The sequence below is a fragment of the Camelus dromedarius genome, chromosome 18 (genome assembly GCF_036321535.1).
Source record: "Camelus dromedarius isolate mCamDro1 chromosome 18, mCamDro1.pat, whole genome shotgun sequence".
NCBI classification, from domain to species: domain Eukaryota; kingdom Metazoa; phylum Chordata; class Mammalia; order Artiodactyla; family Camelidae; genus Camelus; species Camelus dromedarius.
The window spans coordinates 2892248-2920163 of NC_087453.1; the positions used below are offsets into that span (position 1 = coordinate 2892248).

Below are 27916 nucleotides of genomic sequence, written 5' to 3' on the forward strand. Positions count from 1 at the left end.
GTTTGGTAGACTCAGCGGAGGGCGCCTCAATGTCAGAGTGAATTTAGAGAAAGGAGCACAGAGCCTCCCGGAGCGCCCCCGGCCGGCGCCGCTCGCAGCCGCCGTGGCCTGACCACGGGGCGCCCTGGAGGCCCGGGCTCCTTCCCGGTGCGGGAGCTCGGGAGTGACTGACTTTCACCACGTGGTACTTCAATGTTACTGAATTTCCATCTGCGCCTCCAACCGCTCCACACCTTTCGGGGGTAATAAGAGGAAGAGGGGCGCCAGGAAGGAACAGCCAGCGACGCTTCCCGGGACTGTCACCCGCACGCGCCTTCGTATTAAGAAAGGAGTTGGAACAGCATTTCCTCCTCAGCAGCAGTTTTTTCCAACAACCAGGGAGAAATAAGGCTCTGAAATAGAACTGCATAAAAAGCCCATCATGACCAGAAAAATCCAGTTTCTAGTGTTAAATAGATCTCAAGGAAGGAAAAAGTCCAGATGCACCAAAACTTGGATGTATTGTTTTATTATGTACAAAACCAAGCATACAATAATTACAACAGCAGATAACAAACATGCTGAATATTTTGGGGCCATTTTGAACGGTGCTCTGCACATGTGCAGGAATAAATAATAAATACTGCTTCTCCATTACCCTGAAATACGAGAGTACCACCCAGAGTGTCGTGTTTGTATTCAACTACTCAAGTGAATGAACGTGAAGGGAAGAGGAAACAGGCAACATGTAAACACGGCAGGCAGAAACTCTTCTTTCTGGAAACTAACCAGATGGGCCTAGGAACCACTACAAACCAGCCACATCCTCTCCAGTCTTCCATCTCACAGGCCACCAACCCCACCCTCTCCAGCTCATTACAAACTTGCAGCCAGTTCAGTTGTGAGAGATTTGAGACGTCATCTAACCCTGAACAACTGTCACTAATACTCACACTTCTGTAGCTCATTTCTGTATGTTTTAACAGCTTTCCCCCTGATTCTAAGCCCGAGGCAGTTTCTCTTACAGTTTCTACACTTTTTTTTAATACCTTGGATTGTTTTAATTGGTTTAAATGCAATAGCTATGTAAACAACTCCACAGAAGTGAGAGGCACTTCAGAAATACAGTGACTCGTGTTAGGAGATTCCATGGCTTAGATCTGAGGAACTGAATGAGCTGACAACTCAACTTTCCACGTCGTCTGCTTGGACGGCGACATTCTTACCTACAGCATTTAGGGCATTCAGAAATGGGCGTCAGAAATCATAAAATTGTGCTTATGTTCTGTAATGACCCTGCAGTCACTAGGAGCTCTGACCCAATCCTAATAATGTCGGTTAAAATAAGCTGTCAGCCCGAGGCGAAGAAGGAGACGAACGAAGTCACTTTTTCAGGCTTTAAAACTGTCGTATTGTGTAACATTATGACTACTCCCCTAAATTAAGCAACCAACCTCGAGTCAAAGAGCAGGGAACAAATGTAACATCCAGGTCGTTACCCCTGTGCTCCTCGGTTGGCTCAGACACACACAAGGCGGAGAAAGGCCATGTCACCCTCGCCCTTCGGATCTCCGAGGGACCTCACAGGCGTGTTACCGGTGGCTCAGCACACACCCTGCAGGAGTAACGCCCGACCGTACACGTGTCTGCAACGTGCTGGTGGAGGCTGGCCGGCCCTGCCACTTCAGAAAGAGCTGCGTGAAAATCTAGCAGAGAAAGAATTGCGAGCTGGGGGCCAGCCGTGTGTGAAGGACGAACCTGTCTGTGCCCACGGGAGCAGGGCAAGCGGGGGACACACGGGGCCGCCAGGGACCACAGGAAGGAAAAGCAGGAATAGCACTACGTTTTCAAAGTACTGCATTGACACTGAGTACAAAAGTTACAGTGTAAGCGAACCACGGAAGGCATGCCTGCCAGGGGTCTATCGTTTGCTCACAGATAAACAGGCATAAGATCTTACTGTAAGCGCGGGCTTTCTCCCATGGGGTGGCGTCAGAGACAAGGGATGTCAGAGGGAATCCGTAGAAATCCGGAAATCAAGTCTTCGAAGAAGACTACCATCAACAACTTGCCACGGTGTTTAATACGATTCAAATGAGATTTCAAAACAGGATCTTAATATTTAACTTTTCCCCGTGATTTTCATTATTTATAAATGCATCTTGTCCTCATGTTAACTTAAAAAGTGCTTGGATGACATTGGGTGTCATTGCTGAGCGAAAAGCCTGCAAGCTATTAAGTATTTTCAATGATAAGTGCCCAATTTTTCATTTGCCCCAAACGTGAAAAAATAGAAACATATATGTAAAGAGACAAATAGAGTAATTGTTTAAAGGGCTAAAATCAGCTGCAGCCTTAAAATACACTGTATATCAAGAAGTGGGCAACCAGAGGTTTAAAGGTATTCACTGTGGTATCAGGAGGAACCTGAGCACAACAAGCAGAGGAGCAAGCGGCTGCACCTGATGGCCAGTAAACAGGCAGCACGTAGGAGAGCCTGGAAGCCCCGGGCCGGGGGGGACGCTAAGACCGGCAGTGCACGTGTCCCCGTTCCACGCCCCCTCAGGCCTGAAACGTGTCCTCTCCCTCTGCTCCCAGCAAGAGTATCAGCTCCTGCTCTCACAAGCGAGGACAGATCCTTCTGACTGCAGCCAGCAGGGTCCAGGCCCCGATCTCTGATGGAGGAGCTGTTACACCCAAAGCGATTCCATGTGTCGCTGTCCGATCGTAGGCCCTTCATTTGCGGAATCTAAAAGCTGCTTTTCCTGCGGCTCCTCTTCAGAGAAGCCACACATCCAGGAATCCTGGGGGGCAAAACTTCATTCTTCCCTCCCACCAAGCGCTAACAATCACGCCTAAACCCACTGACCTCCACCTGGACGGTCTGCGCACTATTTTAACCTCACGTTAGAGAACACAAAAATGGACTTCGCCACCACCTCTCAATTGAAAATGCCTTTTTTTTTTAACCCACATCGGGGAAAATGTATGAAAGCACTGGGTTCCGTTGCCTGGAACAGCAGGCAGCTTAGTGATAAATGACTCTGCTCTAAATAGCAGCTCCGTAACCCGCGGCTGAGACGCACGGAGCTTCTGCTGAGTGAGCAGAGGACGCCGGGGATGCGGGGACCCCTCTCTCACATGGCGGATTCCGCACCGCACTACACCGATGTCCGCAGTGCGCGCTGTTTCCCGTGTGGTGTGCGTGCAGTGTAGACGGGGAGCTAAACATCCCAGCTCTCCGTGTCCTGGCTGAGGTGTTGGGAGTTTAGTTGACACTTCCCCTCCCCGAGAGCTGTCCTTTTATTTTTTTATGTGGCACAGACCGTGGTTGATTTTTGTTTAAAGGGCTCTCATTTGCTTAAGCCTGTCAACACAAAAAAAGGTTTAAGGAAGGACACCTTTGTTTGAAAATAACCCTAGTGGGGCCCAGATGGGGGCTGGGATGGACTGAGTCAACTACTTCAGTGTCAGTAATCAGCAAATTTCTTAAAACTCACGGTATTGTCACTTTTGGAAGTGCTCTAGTGTTTAGGTCCTTGAGATTCATCACCTCAGTTATTATTTGAATTTATACGTGTTCTGTTTCACTCCATTCGTTTTGAGCTTTTTCTCACTGGAGAGAGAGGCGCGGACACAGTTACCTACATTGCCCTTCTTCTTAAGGTTCGCGTGCCCCTGGGCCCTGGCGGCCCTGTAGGAGTCCGGGGAGTCCAGAATGACCACTGCGGGTCTGGGAGCACGGAGGTTACCGCTGCTCTCCACCTTAGGGCTACCGCTGTCACCGCAGGACAGGTCCCAGCGCTGGGGCCTGGAGCTCTTGTGTGATTTCTTTTTCTTCTCCTCTGTCTGCGTGTCCAGGGTTTGCTTCTGAGAACACAGCCTGCTGCCACACAGCACATCGAGGGGGCTGGAGGAGGCCTCGGTCATGTCCCAGGACGGACGGGCACCTTCGCAGTGGAAGTCCTTCTTTCGTGAAGGGCCTGACTTCAGAGGCCCTTCCTGGAGAGGCCTGGACAGAGCACTGGCCATCAGCTTGCTTCTCCCGGGACTTTTCAGAGCCCCAGAGGCAGTGGGGGCCATGGGAGGCCTCGCTTTGGCCCCCTTTCCCTTTTCACTCTGAACCGTCTGGACCTGCAGCCACTCGAGCTGGACCAGCCTATCGAGGTACCTGCCGAGAAACCCCCCGGTTCGCGGCACGGCCTCAGCCCTGTGCTCTGAGTTCAGAAGCACAGCCATGTCCTGCAGGTCCCAGGAGTTAAAAGGGGGTGGGAGGAAGTCAGGGTAGCAGTACTCCGGCTCCGCATGGCCCTGCCCGGGGTGGAGGTCGAAGTGAACCGGATCAATCTCTTCAGCTCGAAGATGAAGATCTGGAGGCGTGAGGGGCGAAGGTGGAATGGGGATTCTTTCTGAATCAGAGAGGTCGCTGGCACTGTCCTCATCAGCATCTTCTTTGAGAATTTTCATTGCCTGAAAGTCCAGGAACAACTTGGTCCCTGAGGCCCCCCGACACCTGGGCCCGAGGGGACTCCTCTCGGGGTCTCCTCCTGGAGAAATGCTCCCCTTCAGCCTGTCCTCAGCGGGCCGGGAGGCAGCTCCGAGACTGCTTCTTGGCTGGGGGGAAACGTGGGGGAGGCGGGGCTTACTCTGTCTTTTTCTTGAAGAATTCTTTGAACGTTGCCCTTTATTCCAAGATGGGCCTGCATTCATGTTGCTGCGAGAAAGAAAACTGCAGCTCTTAGTCCAGGTGACAGAAGCCGGGCTGCCTGTGACGAAGCAAAGGAGCACAGAGGCCCCCAGCCGCAGACTTCAGCTGTCACTCGGCATTAGAAAATGTGAGGCCTCTGAACTCCTCACAGAACAAGTTATAGAACAACCTTCCATGTAACACTATTTAGGAAGCATTATAGTAAATGAGAGCCAGAAGTAAATGCATAGGTTCTATTTTACATCAAATGTTAGCATTTAAGAAAAACACTATCATTTCGTAAAGTGCTTCAATTATCATTTTAAACCCATTGTACGTTTTGAAAAACACTAGTTTGGAAAAAAATCTCTCCTAGAACTCTCAATCTGTCCTGTTAGTGATGAACACTGTTTAATAACATGGGAAGTGAAATGCACAGCTTTCTTTTATATAGCGGATTTAAATGTGAACAAGATGTAAAGTACAAGTTTTACAGAACTTAATCACTGATTGGTGGTGATTCTGAGCCAACAAAAATCTTACGTAAAAGTGCAGCACATACAACCTACATCTTAAACCAAAAGCTTATCGGTGTTTTCAAATAGAAAACACTCAGGAAAACTGTCTTTAAAAGGATAGGAATCAAATCACATGGTGCCTTATAACACAACATGAATAAAAAATAGGTTTAGTGCTATCTTGTGATTGGCGGGGAAGCAGCTATCACGCACACAGCCTGCATTACATGCACAGCAACTGATTCTTCCCGTAATGTATTCTGAGGCAGGATCTCATATCAGAGTGGAAAATATTTTCCTTTCAACTTATTTACCAAGAACATAGCATTTTACGAGAATGAATAATACTTCTCAACAACGTCAGGTGGGGTTAAAAAAAAAAAAAGCTGGTAAACATGCTTGTGGAAATGTCAGAGGTTCATTTGTCCAGTGGTTTCCACCACACTAAGCAATCAATTACTTGAAAATGTCACTTCTTAATTGATAAACATGAGGGAAATTAAATCATTGCCAATAGCACAACACGTGCTCAGTAAGTGCTGAAGAATTGGATGAAGGAGCTGTCATTTAGAACTCTTAACAGCATTGTTTAAACTGCGGTTTACCGCCAGTTGTCTGTGTGCATGCATAAATGTTATTATCGGTATCTTTTTTTTTATATAAAGGGAAACTAATGTAGAAAGATGATTAAGGGGCTAACCTAAAACTGTGGATTCTGCTAAAGTGCAAGAATTAAGTCCTCTGGAATTTTTACCAATTTGTATTGTTTAAAATCACCTTGCCCACAAGTTTCTGCCAGATAAGAAATGTAAGTGTATATTTCTTATCCACAGACATATCATTTTGTTTTCCCAACCATGCATATCTCAGTTCTCCCAATCTGGGAGAATATTTCAGATTGGGAGAACTGAGATAAAGTAGCTTTTGCAAGATAAAGCAATTATATGAAAAATTATTTACCTGCTTTTCTGATAAGATTCATTCACCCTATTCCTTTCCTTGAAAAAAACACATGGCTGATCATCATCTAGGGTTTGGTGAAATGTCTGAAAAACAGACACGCGGTGATGAACACCCTGAGTGCATGCGCACGCGCGCGCACACACACACACACACACACACACACACACACAAGAAACAAACATAACAAATCTAAGCAAGATTTTACTTTATAGTTTACATCACCTCTGCTGTAGTGTGTGAAATATTCTTGCCCAGCCCGCTGGAAGACGATGACAGCTGGGGAGGTGGCTTCTTTATTCCTCTTATATTTGGAAAGGACTCCGCACCACCAGAACTAGAAGCAACAGAACAGTGCCAGTAAGTACTGATTGCAAATGGTCCTGTCACAGTACTGTGCTGGTTTTCACTTGTGTGTTTTTAAATATTGAAATTGTATTGAAATACTAGGGCATATTGCCCCCATTTACAATTTAATCTTTTTCTTGTTTTCTTTTCACAGAGGATATTAGATACAAGGTCACACAACTGTAAATGGGTTCCATTTCTCTCCCTGCACACACACACACACACACACAATCTCCTTGAAAATAACACGTTGGGGAAATTTGTGAGGCTACTTTAAGGTCAGGTGTTAATCTAAAGTTCCCATGTCCAATCATTTATTCATTCATTCAACAAAGGATTACAGGAGGCCTAGAAATTGGCAGGATTGTGCACATGTCCTGCTCTCATGGAACTTGGACTCTCATGGGGAGGCTCCCTTACAATTCTCCTGCCTTCACTATCACATCAATCCATGAAAAGGTTATCAATATTTTAATACATGCCATATAGTGTTATCTCTTTGTGACATTTTGTTGAATCGGACCACCCAAGGCTGCTTTTCCTCTTTTATTTTGAGTGGCCTGCTAAAAGTGCCCCATCTGAACGTGAATACGTGTTTCTTCTGTAATATCCCGTCTCTGAAAAACGGAAAAAGAGGTGGGATTATAGAAGATTTTTATGTCCTTCCTAAAACTTTGCTGTATTATTTTTCAAAATACCATGTATGCCACTTTAGTCACTGTACATACGATGGTGATAAAAATCGCATGTGGGCTGGCACAGTTAATGAATTATACCATAACAAGCTTGATTCACGTTAGATGCAGAAAGTGTTCTTTACCACCCCTCCTTCACTAGTCTGGTTTTCTTTCTGCTTTGTCCCTCTGGACAGGGAAAGAACCCTCTAGAACGCTTGCTAGAAAGTGAACGTCCATCTGCTCCATTTCACCTGTCAAGCGTTACACCCTAGGCTGCTGCGTTTCCTGCGCAAAGTTACTGAGGGGAAGAAGAGAGGAATGCCTCTAGGGTCTTAAGGATGCAGAAAACAAGCTCCCAGTTCCCCTGGTGATTCAGGCTTGCATTGGAACAAAGCTCACAGTCTGAAAGTCTGGCTACAAAGACGCCTCCCAAGCGCCAGGGGCTGATTAAGGGCAACTGCACAATTCATCACAGGGTGTTAACTCTTGTTCCCACATCTTCCTCTCTGGCAGAGCGCCCAGAGACAGGCAGCGGCAGCACCGCCCCCTCCCCACCCGCGGGGAAGGGCTGGCGTCCCGGTCCCGGGCGGCAAAGCATTGTGGGTGACGTGGGGACAGGACGCTTATCCTCTGCGCAGCGAGGCGCCCTCGGTCTGGCCGAGGGTCCAGATTGCAGTGCAGATGTCCACAGAGCTGGTTGGCCTAGAGCCTTAAAATTCGCCCTGGGCCAGCTTCTGGAAAGGCGGGGTTTCGCGCCGCCCCCCGCCCCCATTAACCCAGAACCCCCGGGAGCCGCAGCATGCCTCCTCCTGGTCCTCCGTCAGCGCGGGCGCCGAGCTCCCGTCGACCGGCGCGCGGGCCAGGCGCACGCACACAGAAATTGAGCAGACCTGTTTCGCGATCTCTGAGGCCACGTGACGGGGCCGCAAGGCTTCCTTCCCGGGGCCGGGAGGCCGGAAGGCCGGACTGCGGCGCGCTGCGGCAGGGGCTCGGGCGGCGGCGGCGGCGGCGGCGGCGGCGGCGGCGGCGCTCGGGCCGGCGGGAGTCCGCGCGGGCGGCGTCACGAGGGGCGGGGCGGAGGCTCGCCGGGAAGTTGCACCCGACAAGTTGCTGCCATGTAAGTAACGCTGCGGCCCCGGAGGGCGGGTGGGGCCGCTGGGCGGACGCCGCCTTCTCCGGCACCTCCGAGGAAGCAGAGAACCGGAGCCACCCTGCGCTCCCAGGGTAGCCCGAGCCACCCTGCGCTCCCGGGGTAGCCCAGAAAAGCGTCCAGGGGAGAAAGCACTCATCTTTGGAAACCAGCTGTGTTTTCGCTGCTGGAAGCGGAAGAGCTGGGTGAGGACTCCAGGGGCGAGGTAGCGGACGAGGGGAGGGCGCGGCGGGCCCCCAGGCTTCCCTGCAGGCTGCGGTTCTGGCGGACACTCCGCGGGGGCTGTTGAGTAGGGCCCAGGACACCGAGGGAGCGGACGCGGGGTCCCGAGGCTGCCCCTGATTCCGTCGATCCATCGCCCGACGGCCGGCCAGGCCATGTCCAGAGGCCCGGGCTCCGCGGTTCTCCCCGGCGCTCCGGGGTCCCGGAAGCCCGCTCCGCGGAGCCTCAGCTGCCTCTCGGACCTGGACGGCGGCGGAGCCCTGGAGCCGCGGCCCTGCAGGCCCCCCGGGAGCCCGGGCCACGCGCCGCCACCGCCGCCGGCGCCGACTGGCTGCGACCCCCGCCTGCGGCCCATCATCCTGCGGCGGGCGCGGTCGCTGCCCAGCTCGCCCGAGCGCCGCCAGAAGGGCGCGGGCGCTCCAGGAGCTGCGTGCCGGCCGGGCTGCAGCGGGCAGCACCGCGTGCGCTTCGCCGACGCGCTGGGCCTGGAGCTGGCACAGGTCAAGGTGTTTAACGCGGGCGACGACCCGTCCGTGCCTCTGCACGTGCTGTCACGACTGGCCATCAACTCGGACCTGTGCTGTAGCAGCCAGGACCTGGAGTTCACCCTGCAGTGCCTGGTGCCCGACTTCCCGCCGCCCATGGAAGCCGCCGACTTCACCGAGCGCCTGGGTCGCCAGCTAGTGTGCCTGGAGCGCGTCACCTGCTCGGACCTGGGCGTCAGCGGGACGGTGCGCGTGCGCAACGTGGCCTTCGAGAAGCAGGTGGCAGTGCGGTACACCTTCTCGGACTGGCGCAGCGCGCACGAGGCGGTGGCTAGGTGGCGCGGGCCCGCGGGCGCCGAGGGCACCGAGGACGTCTTCGCCTTTGGCTTCCCGGTGCCGCCCTTCTTGCTGGAGCTCGGCTCCCGAGTGCACTTTGCCCTGCGCTACCGGGTGGCCGGTGCCGAGTACTGGGACAACAACGACGGTCGCGACTACAGCCTCACGTGCCGCGACCACGCGCTGCACATGCCGCGGGGTGAGTGCGAAGAGAGCTGGATCCACTTCATCTGAGCGCCCCCAGGCCCGGGACTGGTGCCTCCGCACACACGCGAGCCGAACCTGCCGTTGCTTCAGAGCCCTGCTCTCATCGGGGATGGCCCTACTTCACAGCTCATCCCCAAACTTTGGTCGTCTGACCCCACGTCCTGTTGCAAGGTGTGCTGGCAGTGATCCATCCTGTCTTCTACTCGAAACGTCTGTGTCACTTGGTCTAAAACGTAGCCTCAGCTGCCACGAGGCCGAGCTGTGTCTGTGCTGGGGTGGGGAGCTGGGAGAGTGGATGCAGGGGCCGGCGGGCGCTCTGAAGAGGAGCAGGCAGGGTGTTTATGAAAAGGCCTGCATCCTCCCTCTGGGAAGGCCTGTGGCTTCCGCATATATCCTGATTGGGTTTCTCTGAATGTAGTTGTTATTTATTATCATTGTGATGTTGGGACCTTTTGCCCTCAATGGATGCCTTCTTGGAACGTTCTGGATTTAATAAGCTAAAGAAAGTCAGCCTCGCTATTTGTGCCTATTGTAGGCAGAATATACAGTGTGACCCCCCATCGTGGTCCCCCAAGGCATTCCTGCCTCGGGTCAAGGAAAACCTGAGATCTCACTTGCTTGCCAATGTCTGTAGGCTTCTAACAGCCGGGAAACTATTAATAGGCAAGAAATTTATGCCTCATCAGTCATCCTACAACCATTCCTGGGAGTTCAGGCTGCCCTGGTTCGGCTGTGAGTCTCCCACATCAGCAACTGAGAAGGAGGAAAATGCTAAAACTGTTAACTAGCAAAACAGCCCTTCTGCAGTCTCTCTTCTCATTTTGTGTGTTTTTCTTGTGTATGTTTGATGATTACATATCTGCATGTTATCAGGCCATTCTGTTTAGGTTTGAACAACCTAAACATTTGAAGAAATTCTGCCTTAAGTTATTTCAGTTTTCAGGCAACTCTATAGTTTCCGGCCACGATGCCCTTTGCAATTACCTGTTTGATGATTAAGGTGGCTCTCTTTATGACTTCTTAAGCATCAAAGTTTCCAGCAGTCATCTTTTAGAAGTTATCTTACCAAGTGGAACTAACAGGTGTTTTCAGCGATAGCCAGAGCACTGGAGGGAAAAGAAGACACCAATATTTATACTTTTGAAATTGTTTTCGATTCTATTTATATATGCCTGCTTTTATTAGCTACCTGCCAGCTTTATTCTTTGTGCCTTCAGACAGAAAAGTTTATGACATTGTCTGGACTTGTTTTCCAGTTTTTAAATGTTAAGTGCTTTAAAAAAAAAAAAAACCCTCCAACCAAGAAGTCAAGACCATTGTTCCCTGCAGAGTGCCACAGTGACTTAAAACTCTCAGCGAGGGACTGGTGATTTCTTTTGGTGCTGAGCAGTGGTCAGACAGCAGGTGCTAGCACTGAGGTGTGAAAACCCAGGTGGACGTGGTCTCTAACTTGGGAAGCTGCTTTCTGATACAGCTGAAACAGTGTGTTCAATTTTGTGATGACTATCACCAATGAATTAACTCTAAATTTTTAAATGCTTATTGCCACTTGTCAAATAAGTATGTAAAGGATATGCTTTGCTTTTAATCCAATTTGTGTGTGTGTGTGTTTTTAAGATTCCAACAGCAGGGATGGCTTTCTCTGGTACCTTCTGATCTAAGAACATGGAATTTTGATTTTAAATGTTGTGACTAAATGGAACAGTTGCTGGCTGTTAGAACTGTGTACTACATTGACATGCAAGAGGGAGAGAAGCCTGGTTGCATTTCCTGCTCTTTAACAAACAGTCCAGTGAGGTCAGGAAGCCTGTGAGGGCCTCGGCTGCTTTGCCCTTGGCCCCGGCCCTGTGCGCAGGAGCATTCAGGTATGAGCTGGAGCTGGCAGACGTATTGCTATGGAAAGGCACGTAGAGAATCTTATAATCCATCTGAAGGTCACTTCCCAAAAAAGGTTCTGGTCACAGAGTACAAAGTAAATGTTACATCTTCGATATTAAGAGAACCTCAATGTGCCTTTGAAAAAAGATCAATATTTAAACATTTTAAAGCTTAAATATACCTGCCTAGTTGGTTAAAAAAGCTGCAGAAAAGTTTAAGGAGATGTTCAGACCTGAAAATACAGTTATGTGGCCGAGAGATTCACATTTTGTTGTGGATTGTGCAATGATTGGGTTGTCTCCCCAAACATATTTTAATGCCTGGCATGTAAGATGACTTCACCTATGCCTAAATATTAAAGCCTATATGCACAAATTGTTGGTTGGAGTGTGCTTGGTGTGGTTTTTTTGGTGGTCTAATTACTGAAACAAGGCTTTAGAAACTTGTTGATTGTTATTTCACACATAAGTCTGCTCCTTCCTAAAACGCTGTCAAATTTAATATATTGCAAAAATAAGTCTGTTGCATGATGGCACCTCATCTTCAGTAGCACAGTCGTGTATGTCTTTGAGTAACTGAAGTATGCTCTTTTATGCCGGGTCAGCATTACATATGAAGAAAGCTAGAGGAGGACACGGGATAGGGTAGTTGTTGTGCTTCTCTTAGTGCTTATGGAAGCCTGTGCATGGAATAATTAATGTGTATCTGCTTCCCCTCCCCCCATTTGTGACCCACTCAATTACAAAGCCTTGAACACAAAGGAAAGGAAACTAACATTTATTGTGTCCTCTCTTACTTGCTTGCCTACAATGCTAGGTGCTGTATGTATTTGATTTCATTTAATTCTGATAATTACACTACCTGGTAGATAATATTCCCATTTTCTTAGCTGAAAAGAATGAAGCTCAGAGAGGTTTTAGATAATTCACCTAAAGTCCCACAGCTGGTAAGTAGCAGAGTCAGCATTCACACCTACCCCAGAGCCCTCCCTCTCTCTGCCATGTGATAGGAAGAGCTTGTTACCTTTAATTGAAAGCACATTTGGATTACGATTGGTAAGGTTTTCCATCTAACGGCATAATCTAAAAACCTATTTAAAAACAATTCAAATAAGATCAAAATGAATGATTTTTTCTTCCATGTGGTAGTTTACTGATGGTAACTAAACAATCCTTGTGCTTTCTGAGCACATGAAACAGTAAAAAGGGCTTGAACGTTGTTCTCTCTACTGAAAGGTGGCAAGGTGAGAAATCACTACTTTTAATTTCTGAAGTGCTTGCTTGCTGTAATCATTTCTGAATTGCTTGCATATTTTAAACAACAAGCATCATTGCTTTTATCATTTAAACTGATACTTTAAATGGAAACCTTCTAGAAAGCCTGAGAATACACGGTTGATGATTCTGCTCAGTGCCAAACCTAGATGACTTCATCTTTCTAGCCTCCAGGGGTCTGGGGTTCCAGCTAATGAGAGCAGCAGCCACTCATTGCACCTGCTTCTAGGAAACCCAGGTGTGGGGCGTGGCCACCGGGTGGGGCGGGGCACAGAGGGGCGGGGCAGGGCAGGTGTGGGGCGTGGTCAGCGGCCGGAGGTGGGAAAGGGCGCACGCAGCCGCCAGGCGTGGTGGTCAGCGGGGTCCTGCCCGGCGTGGCTCTGCTGCTTTAGCTGGCCCTCAGCGTGGGCCTCTCTCAGGGGAGTCTGACCACCGCGTCCTTGCAGGTTAGGCGGGTGCCCCTGTGTCTCTGCAGCCCCTTCCAGCCCTCCCTGGTGGCGGTTGCGAGCCCGGGGGTCTCTTTGGACCCACTGGCGCCTTCTGGCACTTCTGGTTCACGTCCTGCGGTCCGGCCCGGCGACCCCTGGGGCACGTCCACTCCGTGGGCGGGGAGGGGACAGCAGGAGAGGGGAGCTACGCAGGCGCCTTCCCTCGCAGCGCGTCCATGCAGGGAGGGCTTCGCAGCGCGGCCGCCGCCCGAAGGGGGTCAGAGGTCGGGGTCGGGGTCGGGCCTGGGCACCCCCTCCCACTTACCTGAGGCCCCAAGCCGCGCCCACCTCAGCGCCCCTGCCTCCGGCCTAGGGCGACCCCGGCGCTCGCACGGGGGGCGGGGCCTGGCCGGCCGGCGGCGCTAATTGGACGCAGAGCCGACCGCACGTGACGCCGATTGGACGGGCGCCTCCCGCCTTCCCTCGGCCGCCTGAGGTGCCACGGCGAGCTCTGAGGCGAGGAGACGCGACGCCGGGCGGCAACGGCGGCGGGTCCCGGAGCTCCGCACGGAGGCCGCCTCCAGCCGGCAGGTAGAACAGGGCGCCCGGGTGGGCCTCCCTGACGGGGCGCGCAGAGGGAGCTGCGGCGTAGGCCGGGCTTCCTGGGGCGAGCGGGCGGGCGCGCGAGCGGGCGAGCGGCGTCCCGACGGTTGAGGCGTTAGCCGTTGAAGAAACGGTCGGGGGCCGACGGGGGCCGGACTCCGGCCGGGCGTCCGGTGGGCAGTGCGGGCCTCGCGCCGAGGGATCGCGGGGCGTGGGGGCGTGAGGGGCCGGTTGCGGCCCGGGGACCGCGCTGGACTTGCTCTGGCGGCCGGCGTCCTCGGCGGGGCGGCGCGGGGCGGAGCGGGCCCTGACCGGCCGGGCCGGGGATGACCGCGTGCTGAGCGGAGCCAGAATCTAGGTGGCAGCGCGGGTGGAGACGCGGGCCCGGCCTGAGAGCCCGCGGGCGGCCGGGACTTGGCCCGCCGCTTAGCTTTGGCAGCTGTAACTGCGCCCAGGTGGGGCTAGGGCCTCGCTGAGGCAGGTGATCCCCACCTCAGGAAGAGCGAAGTGCCCGCGCGCTCTTCTCCTCCCGCTCCCCGCCGCGCCGCCGTCCCCGGCCTCTGCGCTGCCGTCCTTACCCGCGAGTGCTCTCCATGGCCCCCGTGTCTGGGGGCCCCCCGAGGCCCTGACGTCACCGCATGGGAAGAAGAACGAGACGGGTCTGTGCGCTCAGGGTCGTGGGTGGCGTCCTGCGCAGTGGCGCGTCGGCGCTGTAGCGGCGGTGGGAGACGAGGGGCTTCTCCCGCCGCTCCCGGTTAACCCCCGAGCGGCGCTGGAGCTGCTGGATGTCTGCGTGGTGCCGGGCTGCCGTTGCATTCCTTCGGTTTCGGGGGGAGCGTGTCTGCCTCGCCTCTCTGTGAGGTTGTTCGGTGTCTTTTAAACCTTAATCCTTTCACCTGCCCGCGGGTACACTGTCGCCTTCTCTCTAGTTTTCTTCTGTTTTGCCTGTAAGTAGGCCAGGGCTCAAAGCCTGCTCCGTTGACACCCCGCCTCGCTCCCGCCCTGCAACAGACAGAGTCTTGTTGAGAAATTATTGAATGCTAGGTTTCCTAGCTGGTTCTGTTGTTCCTGGTTGTAGCTCACAGAACTTCATAAAGGTATTTTAAATTGTTTGCACATGACAGTGGAAGGATGCGTGTGTAGCTTCTGTTCCCGTGCAGGCTTCGCCTTCTCTTAAAGTTGCAAATGGTTGTCTTTAATGGCTACTACTAAACATTTGGCTCTATTAAAGACAGTATGTATTCAGCTTTGGCAGAGAGAGAAGAGTCACTAGATTGCTAAGTTTGGTTTCCTTACTTTAAAAAATCTGCCCGTGTAGGTACTGATTAATTTTCCTTTTCCTTGACTGCTTGCACAAAAGTAGACTAGGAAACCATGTTGTTAGCTTTATATTCCTCTTGGCCGTAAATAATTCCTCTGTGCTGTGTTTCATGTCTCAGAGTACTTTGTAAATTACGTTTTAAATTCAAATTGTTTTAGTTGTGACGCAGGAAACCATAAGCAGGCCCACCCCAATAGTTGCTGACTGTACGGAAAAAGTACAAGTAGAGGTCCCTAAAATATTTTAAGTTCTTATACTTTTAAATAAAGCTTTCAAATTGTTAAATAAAATATTCTAGTCTTCAATTTCACACAGATACCTTCATTGCAACAAAATAGAAAAATATGTGTAAAGCTATTATGTTTATGACTGAGTGTTAACAAAATTTCAAGGATAACTGAATGCGTTTATTATGGATATTTGATGATGGTGATGGATTGGTGAATTTTGGATAAGTAACAAGGACCTATGTAATTCATAAATTAGTACATATTTCATAAACTTTTTTCATGTTAGCAAAATCAGTAAATGTAATCAAGATTTTTACTTTTGTGTTCTAATGACAATAGAATTTAAGGATTAAAACTACATGTAATTTTGTTCAAAATATACTCACCAAACTGGAATTTGACACAACATTGTAAAATGATTATAAATCAATAAAAAATGTTAAAAAAAAATAAGATAAGTATAAAAAGTATTGTTTCTTTAATGTTTTCTGAAATATTAAAATTCTCTTAAAATTAAGATAAGATACAAATTATTAATAAATTAATCTAAATAAAATTGTTCTAATAACAGTGAAATTAATTTTTGAATAACAATCTTTATTAAATATTTTTATAAAAATAAACTTAGTCACTGTTCCAGTATTTGCTTGCTATCTAACTGTAGATAGTCTATATCATGTTCATGCGGTTGTCTAGATTTACATATATACAAATTAAAGAACAATAGGAATTGCTTAGAGCTACAAAATGTTTCTCAGTCACCGTGTACAGTTGTTGCAAATATTGTGCACTAAGCTAGTACTTCCAGAGCCACAAGTTGAAATACAAAGGGAAGCAAGCGACATTTGACACTATTAGGAAGCAATTTTTCATTACGCAAGAATCAACTGTATTTTTGTTCTGCCAGGGGAAGAAATTGACAGTTAACTAATGTCTTTTCTCTTACTTGAGCATTTTGGTTGCTCAGTTCTGCTTCCACTCCCACGCAGACTAAAATGTATCAGCACAACCTACAATCTTATCTGCATTGTTTCAGCCTCCCACCTGAGTCCTTTAAAATTATTATTGTTACTATAGAAGATTTCTTTTTAAAAAATTAATTATTTATTTTGGGGGGAGGTAATTAGGTTTGTTTATTTATTTATTCATTCATTTAATAGAGGTACTGGGGATTGAACCCAGGACCTTGTGCATGCTAAGCACACACTCTACCACTGAGCTATACCCTTCCCCTATTATGGAAGATTTCTAACATACAAAATAAACAGAATAGTGTCATTAATTGCAGTCTCCTTCTTTCAAAGGCATAGGCAAGGGAAATATTTCTCTCGAACTTGAAGGTTGTGAGTTATGAGAATGAACGTGTTCATGGTTATAGGACTTGCTGGGCCAGTACTGAGTACCGGATTATGAGTGAATGGAGATTCCCAATTTTTTTGTGTGTGTGAAATTATGCATGGGTGTGTGTAAGAGAGACACACACAGGCAATGATGTACAAAAAATTCATATTTATATTTTATGCTTTGTTCTTTTTATATTTTAAATCTTTTAGTATTGCAAAGTCATAGAGATATCCTCCTGTGTTTCCTTCTAATAGTTTTAAAACATTTTATTTTACATTAGGTAGTTAATTCACTAGAGTTTATTTTGTAAATAGGAGGAAACAAGGAGCCTAATTTTATTTTTTAACATGGTGAGTCAATCTCCCAGTGCCATTTTGGGCATTTATTGACTAATTTACATTTCCCCCTCTGATTTGCAAAACATTCTTACTCATAAAAGAACTTCAAATATATGCTTGGGTGTGCATTTGGATTCTGTTTATTGATCCATTTGTCTATTTCCTATTTTAATACTGTTTTTTAAATAATTGTGACTTTTGTGGTGTGTTTTAACAACAAATAAGATGATTCTTCCTTTTATTTTTAAATAGTATTTTTGTAAAATTCTAGCTTGCAGTACCCCCCCCCCCACTAGCATGTTCTAGTTTCTTTCCTCATAGTGTTCTTTTCTGGCTTTGGTATCAGAGTAAGTTTAGCTTATGAAAATGAGTTTGGAAATGCTCCTTTCTCTTCTATTTTTTGGACAAGTTTGAGGATTGGTGTCAGTTATTCTTTAAATATTTGATAAAATTCACCAGTGCGGCCATCTGGTCCTGGACTTTTCTTTGTTGGGAGATTTTTGATTACTGGTTCAATCTCCTTTGTAGTAACTGGTCTGTTCAAATTTTCTGTTTCTTCATGATTCAATCTTTATAGGTTGTATGTTTCTTCTAGGTTCTGTTTCTTCTAGGTTGTCCAGTTTGTGGTCAGAAAAGATGCTTGATAATATTTCAGTCTTCTTAAATTTATTAAGATTTGTTTTGTGTCCTAACATATGATCTATCCTGGAGAATCTTCTTTATATACTTGAAAAGAATGTGTGTTCTGCTCCTGTTGTGTGGAAGGTTCTGTATATGTCTCTTAGGTTCATTGGTCTAATGTCCAATTTTATAGAATTTTAAAGGAGTTATTATTCTGAGTCTTTTGGCTTTCATAGTTTCTATTGGTCAGCCATTAGTCTTATTGATGCTACTTAAAAATAATGTCTTTTTTTAATCACTGACAACTTTAAATATTTTTGCCTTTGATTTTTAGCAGCTTTCTGTGGTGCACCAGGGTTTTGGGATTTTTTCCCCCTGCTAGGGTTTGTAAGGCCTTTTGAATGTGTTGTTTAATGTGTTTTGCTGGTTTTAGGAAATTCTCAGTCTTGATTCCTTAGGTATTGCTTCTGCCACATTCACTATCTCCTATCCTGGGATTCCAGTTGCACATACATAGGGCTTCATAATTTATCCTCTGTGTTTTTGATCTGTCGTCTGATCCACCCCACCCCCACCATTATTTTTGTCTCTAGTGCATTCTGGATATTTTCTTCTGCTACCACTTCCACTTCTGTAACTTTTGCTTCATCTGTGTCTAATCTGCTATTAAATCCATCCATTTTATTCTTTCTTAATAATCTTGTTATTGACTATTTTTTTTTATTTTTTTAACATTTTTTATTGATTTATAATCATTTTACAATGTTGTGTCAAATTCCAGTGTTCACAATTTTTCAGTCATTCATGGACATATACACACTCATTGTCACATTTTTTTCTCTGTGAGTTATCATAACATTTTGTGTATATTTCCCTGTGCTATACAGTGTAATCTTGTTTATCTATTCTAAAATTTTGAAATCCCAGTCTATCCCTTCCCACCCTCCACCCCCCTGGCAACCACAAGTCTGTATTCTCTGTCTGTGAGTCTATTTCTGTCCTGTATTTACACTTTGTTTTTGTTTGTTTGTTTTTGTTTTTGTTTTTTAGATTCCACATATGAGCGATCTCATATGGTATTTTTCTTTCTCTTTCTGGCTTACTTCACTTAGAATGACATTCTCCAGGAGCATCCATGTTGCTGCAAATGGCACTATGTTGTCGGTTTTTATGGCTGAGTAGTATTCCATTGTATAAATATACCAACTCTTCTTTATCCAGTCACCTATTGATGGACATTTAGGCTGTTTCCATGTCTTGGCTATTGTAAATAGTGCTGCTGTGAACATTGGGGTGCAGGTGTCATCTTGAAGTAGATTTCCTTCTGGATACAAGCCCAGGAGTGGGATTCCTGGGTCATGTGGTAAGTCTATTCCTAGTCTTTTGAGGAATCTCCACACTGTTTTCCATAGTGGCTGCACCAAACTGCATTCCCACTAGCAGTGCAGGAGGGTTCCCTTTTCTCCACAGCCTCTCCAACATTTGTCATTTGTGGATTTTTGAATGACGGCCATTCTGACTGGTGTGAGGTGATACCTCATTGTAGTTTTGATTTGCATTTCTCTGATAATTAGTGATATTGAGCATTTTTTCATGTGCTTTTTGATCATTTGTATGTCTTCCTTGCAGAATTGCTTGTTTAGGTCTTCTGCCCATTTTTGGATTGGGTAGTTAATTTTTTTCTTATTGAGTCGTATGAGCTGCTTATATATCCTGGAGATCAAGCCTTTGTCAGTTTTACTTGCAAAAAATTTTCTCCCATTCCGTAGGTTTTCTTCTTGTTTTACTTCTGGTTTCCTTTGCTGTGCAGAAGCTTGTAAGTTTCATTAGGTCCCATTTGTTTATTCTTGCTTTTATTTCTTCTAGGAGAAAATTTTTGAAATGTATGTCAGATAATGTTTTGCTTATGTTTTCCTCTAGGAGGTTTATTGTATCTTGTCTTATGTTTAAGTCTTCAGTCCATTTTGAGTTGATTTTTGTATATGGTGTAAGGGAGTGTTCTAGCTTCATTGTTTTACATGCTGCTGTCCAGTTTTCCCAACACCATTTGCTGAAGAGACTGTCTTTATTCCATTGTATATTCTTGCCTCCTTTGTTGAAGATGAGTTGACCAAAAGTTTGTGGGTTCATTTCTGGGCTCTCTATTCTGTTCCATTGGTCTATATGTCTGTTTTGGTACCAATACCATGCTGTCTTGATGACTGTAGCTCTATAGTATTGTCTGAAGTCTGGGAGAGTTATTCCTCCAGCCTCTTTCTTTCTCTTCAGTAATGCTTTGGCAATTCTAGGTCTTTGATGGTTCCATATAAATTTTATTATGATTTGTTCTAGTTCTGTGAAGTATGTCCTGGGTAATTTGATAGGGATTGCATTAAATCTGTAGATTGCCTTGGGCAGTGTGACCATTTTAACAATATTGATTCTTCCAATCCAAGAGCATGGAATATCTTTCCATTTTTTAAAGTCTTCTTTAATTTCCTTCATCAATGGTTTATAGTTTTCTGTGTATAATTCTTTCACCTCCTTGGTTAGATTTATTCCCAAATATTTTATTACTTTGGGTGCTATTTTAAAGGGGATTGTTTTTTACTTTCTTTTTCTGTTGATTTATCGTTAGTGTAAACAAATGCAATTGATTTTTGAACGTTAATTTTGTAACCTGCTACCTTGCTGAATTCTTCAATCAGCTCTAGTAGCTTTTGTGTGGACCTTTTAGGGTTTTCTATATATAGTAACATGTCATCGGCATATAATGACACTTTTACCTCTTTTTTTCCAATTTGGATCCCTTTTATTTCTTTCTCTTGCCTGACTGCTGTGGCTAGGACTTCCAGGACTATGTTGAATAGGAGTGGTGATAGTGGGCATCCTTGTCTTGTCCCAGATTTTAGTGGGAAGCTTTTGAGTTTTTCACCGTTGAGTACTATGCTGGCTGTAGGTTTGTCATATATAGCTTTTATTATGTTGAGATATGTTCCCTCTATACCCACTTTGGCAAGAGTTTTTATCATAAATGGGTGTTGAATTTTATCAAATGCTTTTTCTGCATTGATTGAGATGATCATGTGGTTTTTGTCCTTTCTCTTGTTGATGTGATGTATTACATTGATTGATTTGCATATGTTGAACCAGCCTTGTGTCCCTGGGATGAACCCCACTTGGTCATGATGTATAATCTTTTTTATGTGTTGTTGGATTCTATTTGCTAAAATTTTGGTGAGGATTTTGGCATCTATGTTCATCAGTGATATTGGCCTATAATTCTCTTTTTTTGTAGTGTCTTTGCCTGGTTTTGGTATCAGGGTGATGGTGGCTTCATAGAATGAGTTTGGGAGTATTCCCTCCTTTTCAATCGTCTGGAAGAGTTTGAGAAGGACTGGTATGAGTTCTTCTTTGTATGTTTGGTAGAATTCCCCGGTGAAGCTGTCTGGTCCTGGACTTTTATTTGTAGGGAGGTTTTTAATTGCTATTTCTATTTCCTTTCTAGTGATCGGATTGTTCAAGTGTTCAGATTCTTCTTGATTCAGTCTTGGTGGACAGTATGTTTCCAGAAACTTGTCCATCTCCTCTAGGTTATCCAGTTTGGTTCCATATAGTTTTTCATAATATTCTCGTATGATATTCTGTATTTCTACTTTGTTTGTTGCAATTTCTCCATTTTCCTTTCTTATTTTGCTAATTTGTGCTCTCTCTTTTTTCTTTGTGAGTTTGGCCAGAGGTTTGTCGATTTTATTTACTTTTTCAAAAAACCAGCTTTTGGTTTGGTTGATTTTTTCTATGGTCTTGTTAATCTCTATTGTATTTAATTCCTCTCTGATCTTTATTATTTCCTTCCTTCTGCTGCTTTTTGGGGCTTTTTGTTCTTCTTTTTCTAATTCATTCAGGTGGTGGGTTAAATTGTTTATTTGAGATTGTTCTTTTTTGAGGAAGGCCTGTATCGCTATAAACTTCCCTCTTAGCACTGCCTTTGCTGTGTCCCATAGGTTTTGAGTGGTTGTGCTTTCATTATCATTTGTCTCAAGGTATTTTTTAATTTCAGCTTTGATTTCCTCATTGACCCATTGTTTTTTCAATAACATATTGTTTAATCTCCATGCTTTCCTTTTTTTCTCCTTTGTTTCTCTGTTGTTGATTTCCAGTTTCATGGCATTGTGGTCAGTAAAGATGCTTGAGATAATTTCTACCTTCTTAAAATTGTTGAGGTTTCTTTTGTGCCCAAGTACATGATCGATCCTGGAAAATGTTCCATGTGCACTTGAAAAGAATGTATATCCTATTTTTGGGGGGTGTAATGCTCTGAAAATATCCACCAAATCTAGTTTTTCTATTGTAGTATTTAATTTCTCTGTTGCCTTGTTTATTTTCTGTCTGGAAGATCTGTCTAGTGATGTTAATGCAGTGTTAAAATCTCCAACTATGATTGTATTCCCATCAATATCCCCCTTTATCTCTGTTAGTAATTTTTGTATGTACTTAGGTGCTCCTATATTGGGTGCATATATATTAACGAGTGTAATATCCTCATCTTGTATCACTCCTTTAATCATTATAAAATGTCCTTCTTTATCTTTCTTTATGGCCTTTGTTTTAAAGTCTATTTTGTCTGAAATCATTACTGCAACACCTACTTTTTTGGCTTTTCCATTTGCATGGAATATCCTTTTCCATCCTTTCACTCTCAATCTATATGTGTCCTTCTCCCTAAAGTGGGTCTCTTGTATGCAGCATATTGAAGGTTCTTGCTTTATTATGCAGTCTGCCACTCTATGTCTTTTGACTGGAGCATTAAGTCCATTAACATTTACAGTAATTAATGATAGATGTGTGTGTTATTGACTATTTTTGTTTTTAAAATTGGTCCTTTTTCAGATTTTCTGTGGCCTTCCTTACCACTCCTCCCTGTCCCCAGTTTCCAGTTCTTTGCCACAATTCTCACTTTTGTTTTATAGTCACTATGTACACAGCACTCATAGTTATTTTGAAGTTTTTGTCTAATAACTACCATCTGGAGGTCCTGTGGGTCTGTTTCTTTTGGCTAGTTCTGTTTTTTACCTTTAATTAATTTATCCATGTCTGTGAATTGCACTTCAGGTATTGATTTGGTTTCCGCCTGAAGGTTTTTACATGTATACATTTTCTTATTCACTTAAATATTTTATCATTTCTATCTTTTTATATCCTATGGACTATTCAAATGTATGTGTTTTAGTTTCCAAATATGTAGGAAGTTTGAACCTACTTTTGTAGCTGATTGCTAAATTTACTGCATTGTGAGAACAGAGTATCTATTATGTTTATTCTTTTGCATGCATTTGTGTTTTGTTTTTTCTCTGGTAACTTAAGATTTTCTTTTATTCTTACTCAGAAACGTCCTCACAATGTGTTTAGATGTAATTTTTCTTATTTATTTTCCTTGGAATTCAATGGACTCTTTCAGTTTGTGGATATTTATATTAATTTTGGGAAATTTCTTGGCTGTTATTCAACTATTGCTGTCTCACTGCTCTTTTTTATTTTTAAAAATTTTTTGGAATTCTTATTGAATAGATATTGGAATGTGTGCATCTCTTCTTCATATCTCAACTTTTTCCTTCTATACATTTTATCATTTTCTTCCTTTGTGATATTCTGTGTTATTCTCAACCTTGTCTTTCTATCCTAAGGAATGTTCCCTCCTGAAGACAGCCAAAAATGTTCCCTACTAAAGCTTTCAGCCTATGATGATAGTGGCAGTGGTGGATGCTCAGGGTTCTCTAACCTACATTGTTCATCTTACGTTCGTCATTAATCCCCCTATTGGTTGCTTGCGTGCGATACTTATTTCTTACCTCCATAACTGAGATAATACAGGCTAAATTTCTGTCTTTTGTGATGGCCTTGAGAGAACGAAAGAGTCAAGTCAAGTAGAAAAAAGACACATCCCTTCATAGGAATTGGGGAGGCAAATGGTCAATCCCTGTGTTCCAATATTTTCCAGGGAAAATGACAAAACAACTACCAACTCTTTAGAGATCATGGAATCATTGGCGGTATACTGGAATTCCAGCTAGCTACAAACCTAGAAGCACCTGCTTAATATTTAAGCCAGAACAGACAAACAGAACCAGATGGGGTAAAACCACAGCTAGGCTCTGGACAGATTTGGATAAAGCAGCTGAACTCCTGGCTGCTTCATCACAAAGGCTGGCCCTTGGTCATTTCATTTCCCTCACAGTAATCCAAACCCACATTTTATTGATCCCAAGTTTTGGACCCCAACTACCTGCATTTTGGCAAGAATTTACTGTACTTTAAAAAAGGTTAAAAATATGTATACATTTCAAATAAAACTGAAGTTTCCTTCTGACAAATAGCCAATTATAGTCTGTGCAACTCTACTCTTCCTCCCCAGTAAACTGAAAAACACTGCAACTATCCTAAGGGGTACAGGTAAATGTCTCTCAGCATACACACAGACATACAAATGTGTCTGTACCTACATGCACTTACCTACATGTAGATGATCATACATGATACAAAGTTTCTTTTTTTTTTCTTCACATAAATAGCATTACACTGTATTTATCATTTGGTAACATGTTTTTAACCACTTAAAGCTGGCTGCAAACATCTAAAATGCTGGTTCATTTTATTTGCCTGTTATGTTCACGAAATTGATTATTATATACCACATTTTATTTACTCATTCCTTACCCTCCCTCCTATTCCCAATTTCCATCTGGGTGCTTGTGAATTTTCTTACTCAGAACAGTGCTGCGAAAGAATCTTTAAACTTGGCTTCTTATGCACATGGAGCAAATGTTTCTCTGGATTTCAGATTTTTTTTCCTGTAGAGTTATCTTTGGAAATGCAGATTTTTTTACTCATGCCTTTTATATGCCTTTTATGTGTGTCCTCATTGGCACTTACATTTCTCTACTGTCACATCTGCAAAAAAGTAGACTGTGACTAGTGCCTCCTGTTGCTTTACAGATACACAGTCCTGTATCCTTTTTGAATTAATTAATTATCCTTCTATATTGGATTTCCTGTGATTCTATTACAAAGTTCTTCATAGAACAGATTATTTTAATTGTTCTAGTTTTATATATAGAAAACATTGTTTTTGTTTGTTTACTTTATAGGGCTAACCTCCAAATTGCACTTGGAAATGTTAGATGCTTTTGTTATGATGGTAGATGGTGCTTAACATAACCCTGTTGTTTCCTGTTTCCATTCTCCTTTGGAGGGAAAATGTACTTAGGTTATCTTTCCCTCACTTCTTTCATTGTGTATTTATGTTTTAAAAAATCCTGTTCTTTGGTAATATACTTACGTATTCTTCCCTTCTTAAATATCGTATTGCTAACCTAAATTTCATTTAGACATTAATTCAAGATTATTTTTCTTCTTGTTCCCAAGGTTGGAACAGATATACCAGGAATCTCTGACATAGGAGATCCACATTTGTATTCTTTCACTAACTAGAATTGTGACCTTTTGGCAAGACTTTGACATTTATTTAAGTAATCTGTATAAAAAGAGAAGGCTTGAATAAATGATCTTCAGCCTTTCCTCCAGAAACTTCTTTGGACAGACTCAAATGAGTAATTTCATAAACAATAGTGAACTTGAAGAAATGATATTTATTGCCTTTAGTATAATCAGCAGTGCTTATTTATGTATGTTAAGGTTTTTAAACTGTAAACATATAAAATAGAATAAGATACAGAAAGCATATGTTTTCTTTTATAGGTGTTTGTTTTGTCCAGCTGTTTTAAAATTAATTCAAAATGCCAATTAGACCAGATCTCCAGGTATGTAGTCCTAGAACAAAAGGAAGTATTTTAATTCCTAAAATCACTTTTTGTTTATTTATAGGTATTAAGTGCTGTAGTTTTAGGAAAGACAAAACTTGTTTTTATTTGAGTAGAATGATTTAAATAAAAGGTTATTTTTTCACTTTTTCAGTAGATTTGTTTTCAAAAGCTTTATTAAGAACATAAAGTATTAAAGATTAAATATATCTTTTACACTGAAATGAATTATACACTGATTTATGTATAACTTATGTCTACATACTTTTATATCAAGGTTTAAAATTGTAAGATACTTGCACTTAGGTAAAGAGTAGGTTTTAATATAGCTATTTAACGTGTGTACACTTCACCACCAAGTCTGGTGATCAGATTATTGTATGAAAATTCCTGATTAATGGTGTTATACTTTAAAAGCAGGAATGGCAGATTTTGTAAAGCTTATAAATATAGAATATAATAATTATATAGGTATGTAATACTTAAGTTATATTAGTTGGTATAGTTTGTAAAAAAGTGCTTTTACCTATCTTAATGAATTTTTTTTCTTCTTGAAGTATGCTTATCAACATTGTCATCATTAGTGGATACTTCTTTTTTTTGTAAACACCTTTACTGTGGTATGGTTCCTGTACAGTAAACTACACATATTTCAGAAGTACAATTTGATGAGTTTTGGTAGATGTTTACACCCATGAAACCACCACCACAATCAAGATAGCTAACATTTCCATCACTCCCCAAGAGGTGCAATTTTCAAATTCGCAATTTATCCCCTCCCACCCTCTTTACCCTCTGGTAACCATGTTTGTTCTCTATGTCTCTGTTACATCATGAAGAAGTTGATAGATATATTAGGGTTTTATCCATGATATTAATTATTAGTTACTATAAAGTTGATTTTATTTCCTTCATTAACAGGTTTTTGTTGAGTTTAACATGATGACTTTCAAATAAAAGATATGAAGGGGAAATTTAGTAAAATATATATTTTTTCTATGTAAAGTCTTACTATCGGAGAAACTTAATATCTAATTGTATTACTCCAAATTTAATAGTGGGCAGGGTTTTATATAAATGAATTGATATTTTATAAGTGCTTTTGAGAATTTTCATGTGAAAACAATTCTTAAATTACCAGATTGCAGTAAGGTGACCAATTTTGGTTTTGATTCAACATATGTGCCATTAACTATATTTCTCTAGCAGTTGGAAAAATGCATTGATGATGCTTTAAGAAGAAATGATTTCAAACCTTTGAAAACACTTTTACAAATTGATATTTGTGAAGATGTGAAGATCAAATGCAGCAAACAGTTTTTCCACAAGTTGGATGACCTTATGTGCAGGGTAAATATTCACTGTTATTGAATGTTTGTTACAGTTATTAGATAGCACTCTACTTTCTAGGAAGAGATACTCCATTGGAAGAAATGAATAAAAAGACTTCGGCAAATTCACTTATAATTGTATAAATACATGCTTGTTTCACCACTTGCTTTTTTGTGTGTGTTTGAGGAGTCCTGAATAACATTTTGGATGTTGTTTTCTAAATAAAATATATAAAAAACTGTTTAGATAGTGTTACAATGATTAACCGTTACCTAAACTGGGGAAAAATAGCTTATTACCTTTTTGAAATTTGAACAACTTGATCTATGTTTTGAAAACCCTATCAGTGTATTCATATTGTATTGACAATGCTTGGTGTTTGCAAATACATAACAAAAATCATCCAAAACATTGGACTTGCTTTATCATGCGTAAGGTATTCTTACATGTGAGAGAAAGTGATTATTGACAATCTCCCCCAGAATCTGACCATTTGTTACTAATCTGAAAGAGTGAGTAAAAATTTCTTTTATCCCTCAGTTAGATACAGTTAGAGCTTTTTAGAATGGAAGGTAATGAATTCGTTGTATCATAGTCTAAAGTTTCTTGAATTAATACATGTCTGCATTTTTGTACTGGGTTTATCATTCACTGGCTGCATGGTTGTAGGCAAGTTGCCTTTTTTAAACCACACTTTTGTCTTTTGCAATATGGAGATTATGATCGTGATAATGGCTAATATTTAGGATTTGTGAGGATTTTAAAGCTCCTAATTAAGCAGAATACCAATTCCATTCTATTTTGTATTTACAGATGTTTAAATGTATAATTTTCATTTCAGGAGCTTAATAAAAAGAATATCCAAGCTGTTTCAACCATTTTGGTTTCTTTTGGAAGATGTGGCAAAAATATCAGTATATTGGGACAAGCTGGACTTCTGACTATGATAAAACAAGGACTAGTCCAAAAGATAAGTCTAGATAATGTAACATATTCATGTGAGGGAAATACGATTAAGGATATACTTTCTAATAAAATAAATGGTTCAAACTGTTGAAAAATAAATTGGGGAGTTGTATATAAAATTTTGAGATAAAATATTTTTATAACTTGTGGTACAAGGAAACTGTATAGAGGCTCCTTGATAATCATGTAAATTTAAGGTCACAAGACTTCCTAAGC

At 43.4% G+C, this 27916-nt stretch overlaps 3 protein-coding genes across 6 annotated transcripts in view; 2 read left to right on the plus strand and 1 right to left on the minus strand.

Annotated features, from left to right (window-relative positions):
• Positions 1–492: 492 nt before the first annotated feature.
• On the minus strand, positions 493–4689 carry FAM217B (family with sequence similarity 217 member B). The gene has a single exon (XM_031433540.2). It carries the CDS (start codon positions 4687–4689, stop codon positions 3541–3543), a length of 1149 nt encoding a protein of 382 aa, XP_031289400.1. The 3' UTR covers positions 493–3540.
• A 3560-nt stretch (positions 4690–8249) lies between these two features.
• PPP1R3D (protein phosphatase 1 regulatory subunit 3D) lies at positions 8250–10875 on the plus strand. Its single transcript, XM_031433541.2, has one exon. It carries the CDS (start codon positions 8697–8699, stop codon positions 9594–9596), a length of 900 nt encoding a protein of 299 aa, XP_031289401.2. The 5' UTR covers positions 8250–8696; the 3' UTR covers positions 9597–10875.
• A 2848-nt stretch (positions 10876–13723) lies between these two features.
• Positions 13724–27916, plus strand: part of SYCP2 (synaptonemal complex protein 2) — a 69388-nt gene continuing 55195 nt past the window's right edge. For 2 of the 4 annotated variants that reach the window (XM_031433532.2, XM_064496952.1), the window contains exons 1-4: positions 13726–13740; positions 25341–25402; positions 26609–26752; positions 27576–27704. In XM_031433532.2, coding sequence (XP_031289392.2) covers positions 25379–25402; positions 26609–26752; positions 27576–27704 — 297 coding nt within the window. In that variant the 5' untranslated portion in view covers positions 13726–13740; positions 25341–25378. Of the gene's footprint in view, positions 13741–25340; positions 25403–26608; positions 26753–27575; positions 27705–27916 lie in introns of all 4 variants that reach the window. The other 2 variants (XR_004130837.2, XM_031433534.2) reach the window with 2 other exon arrangements.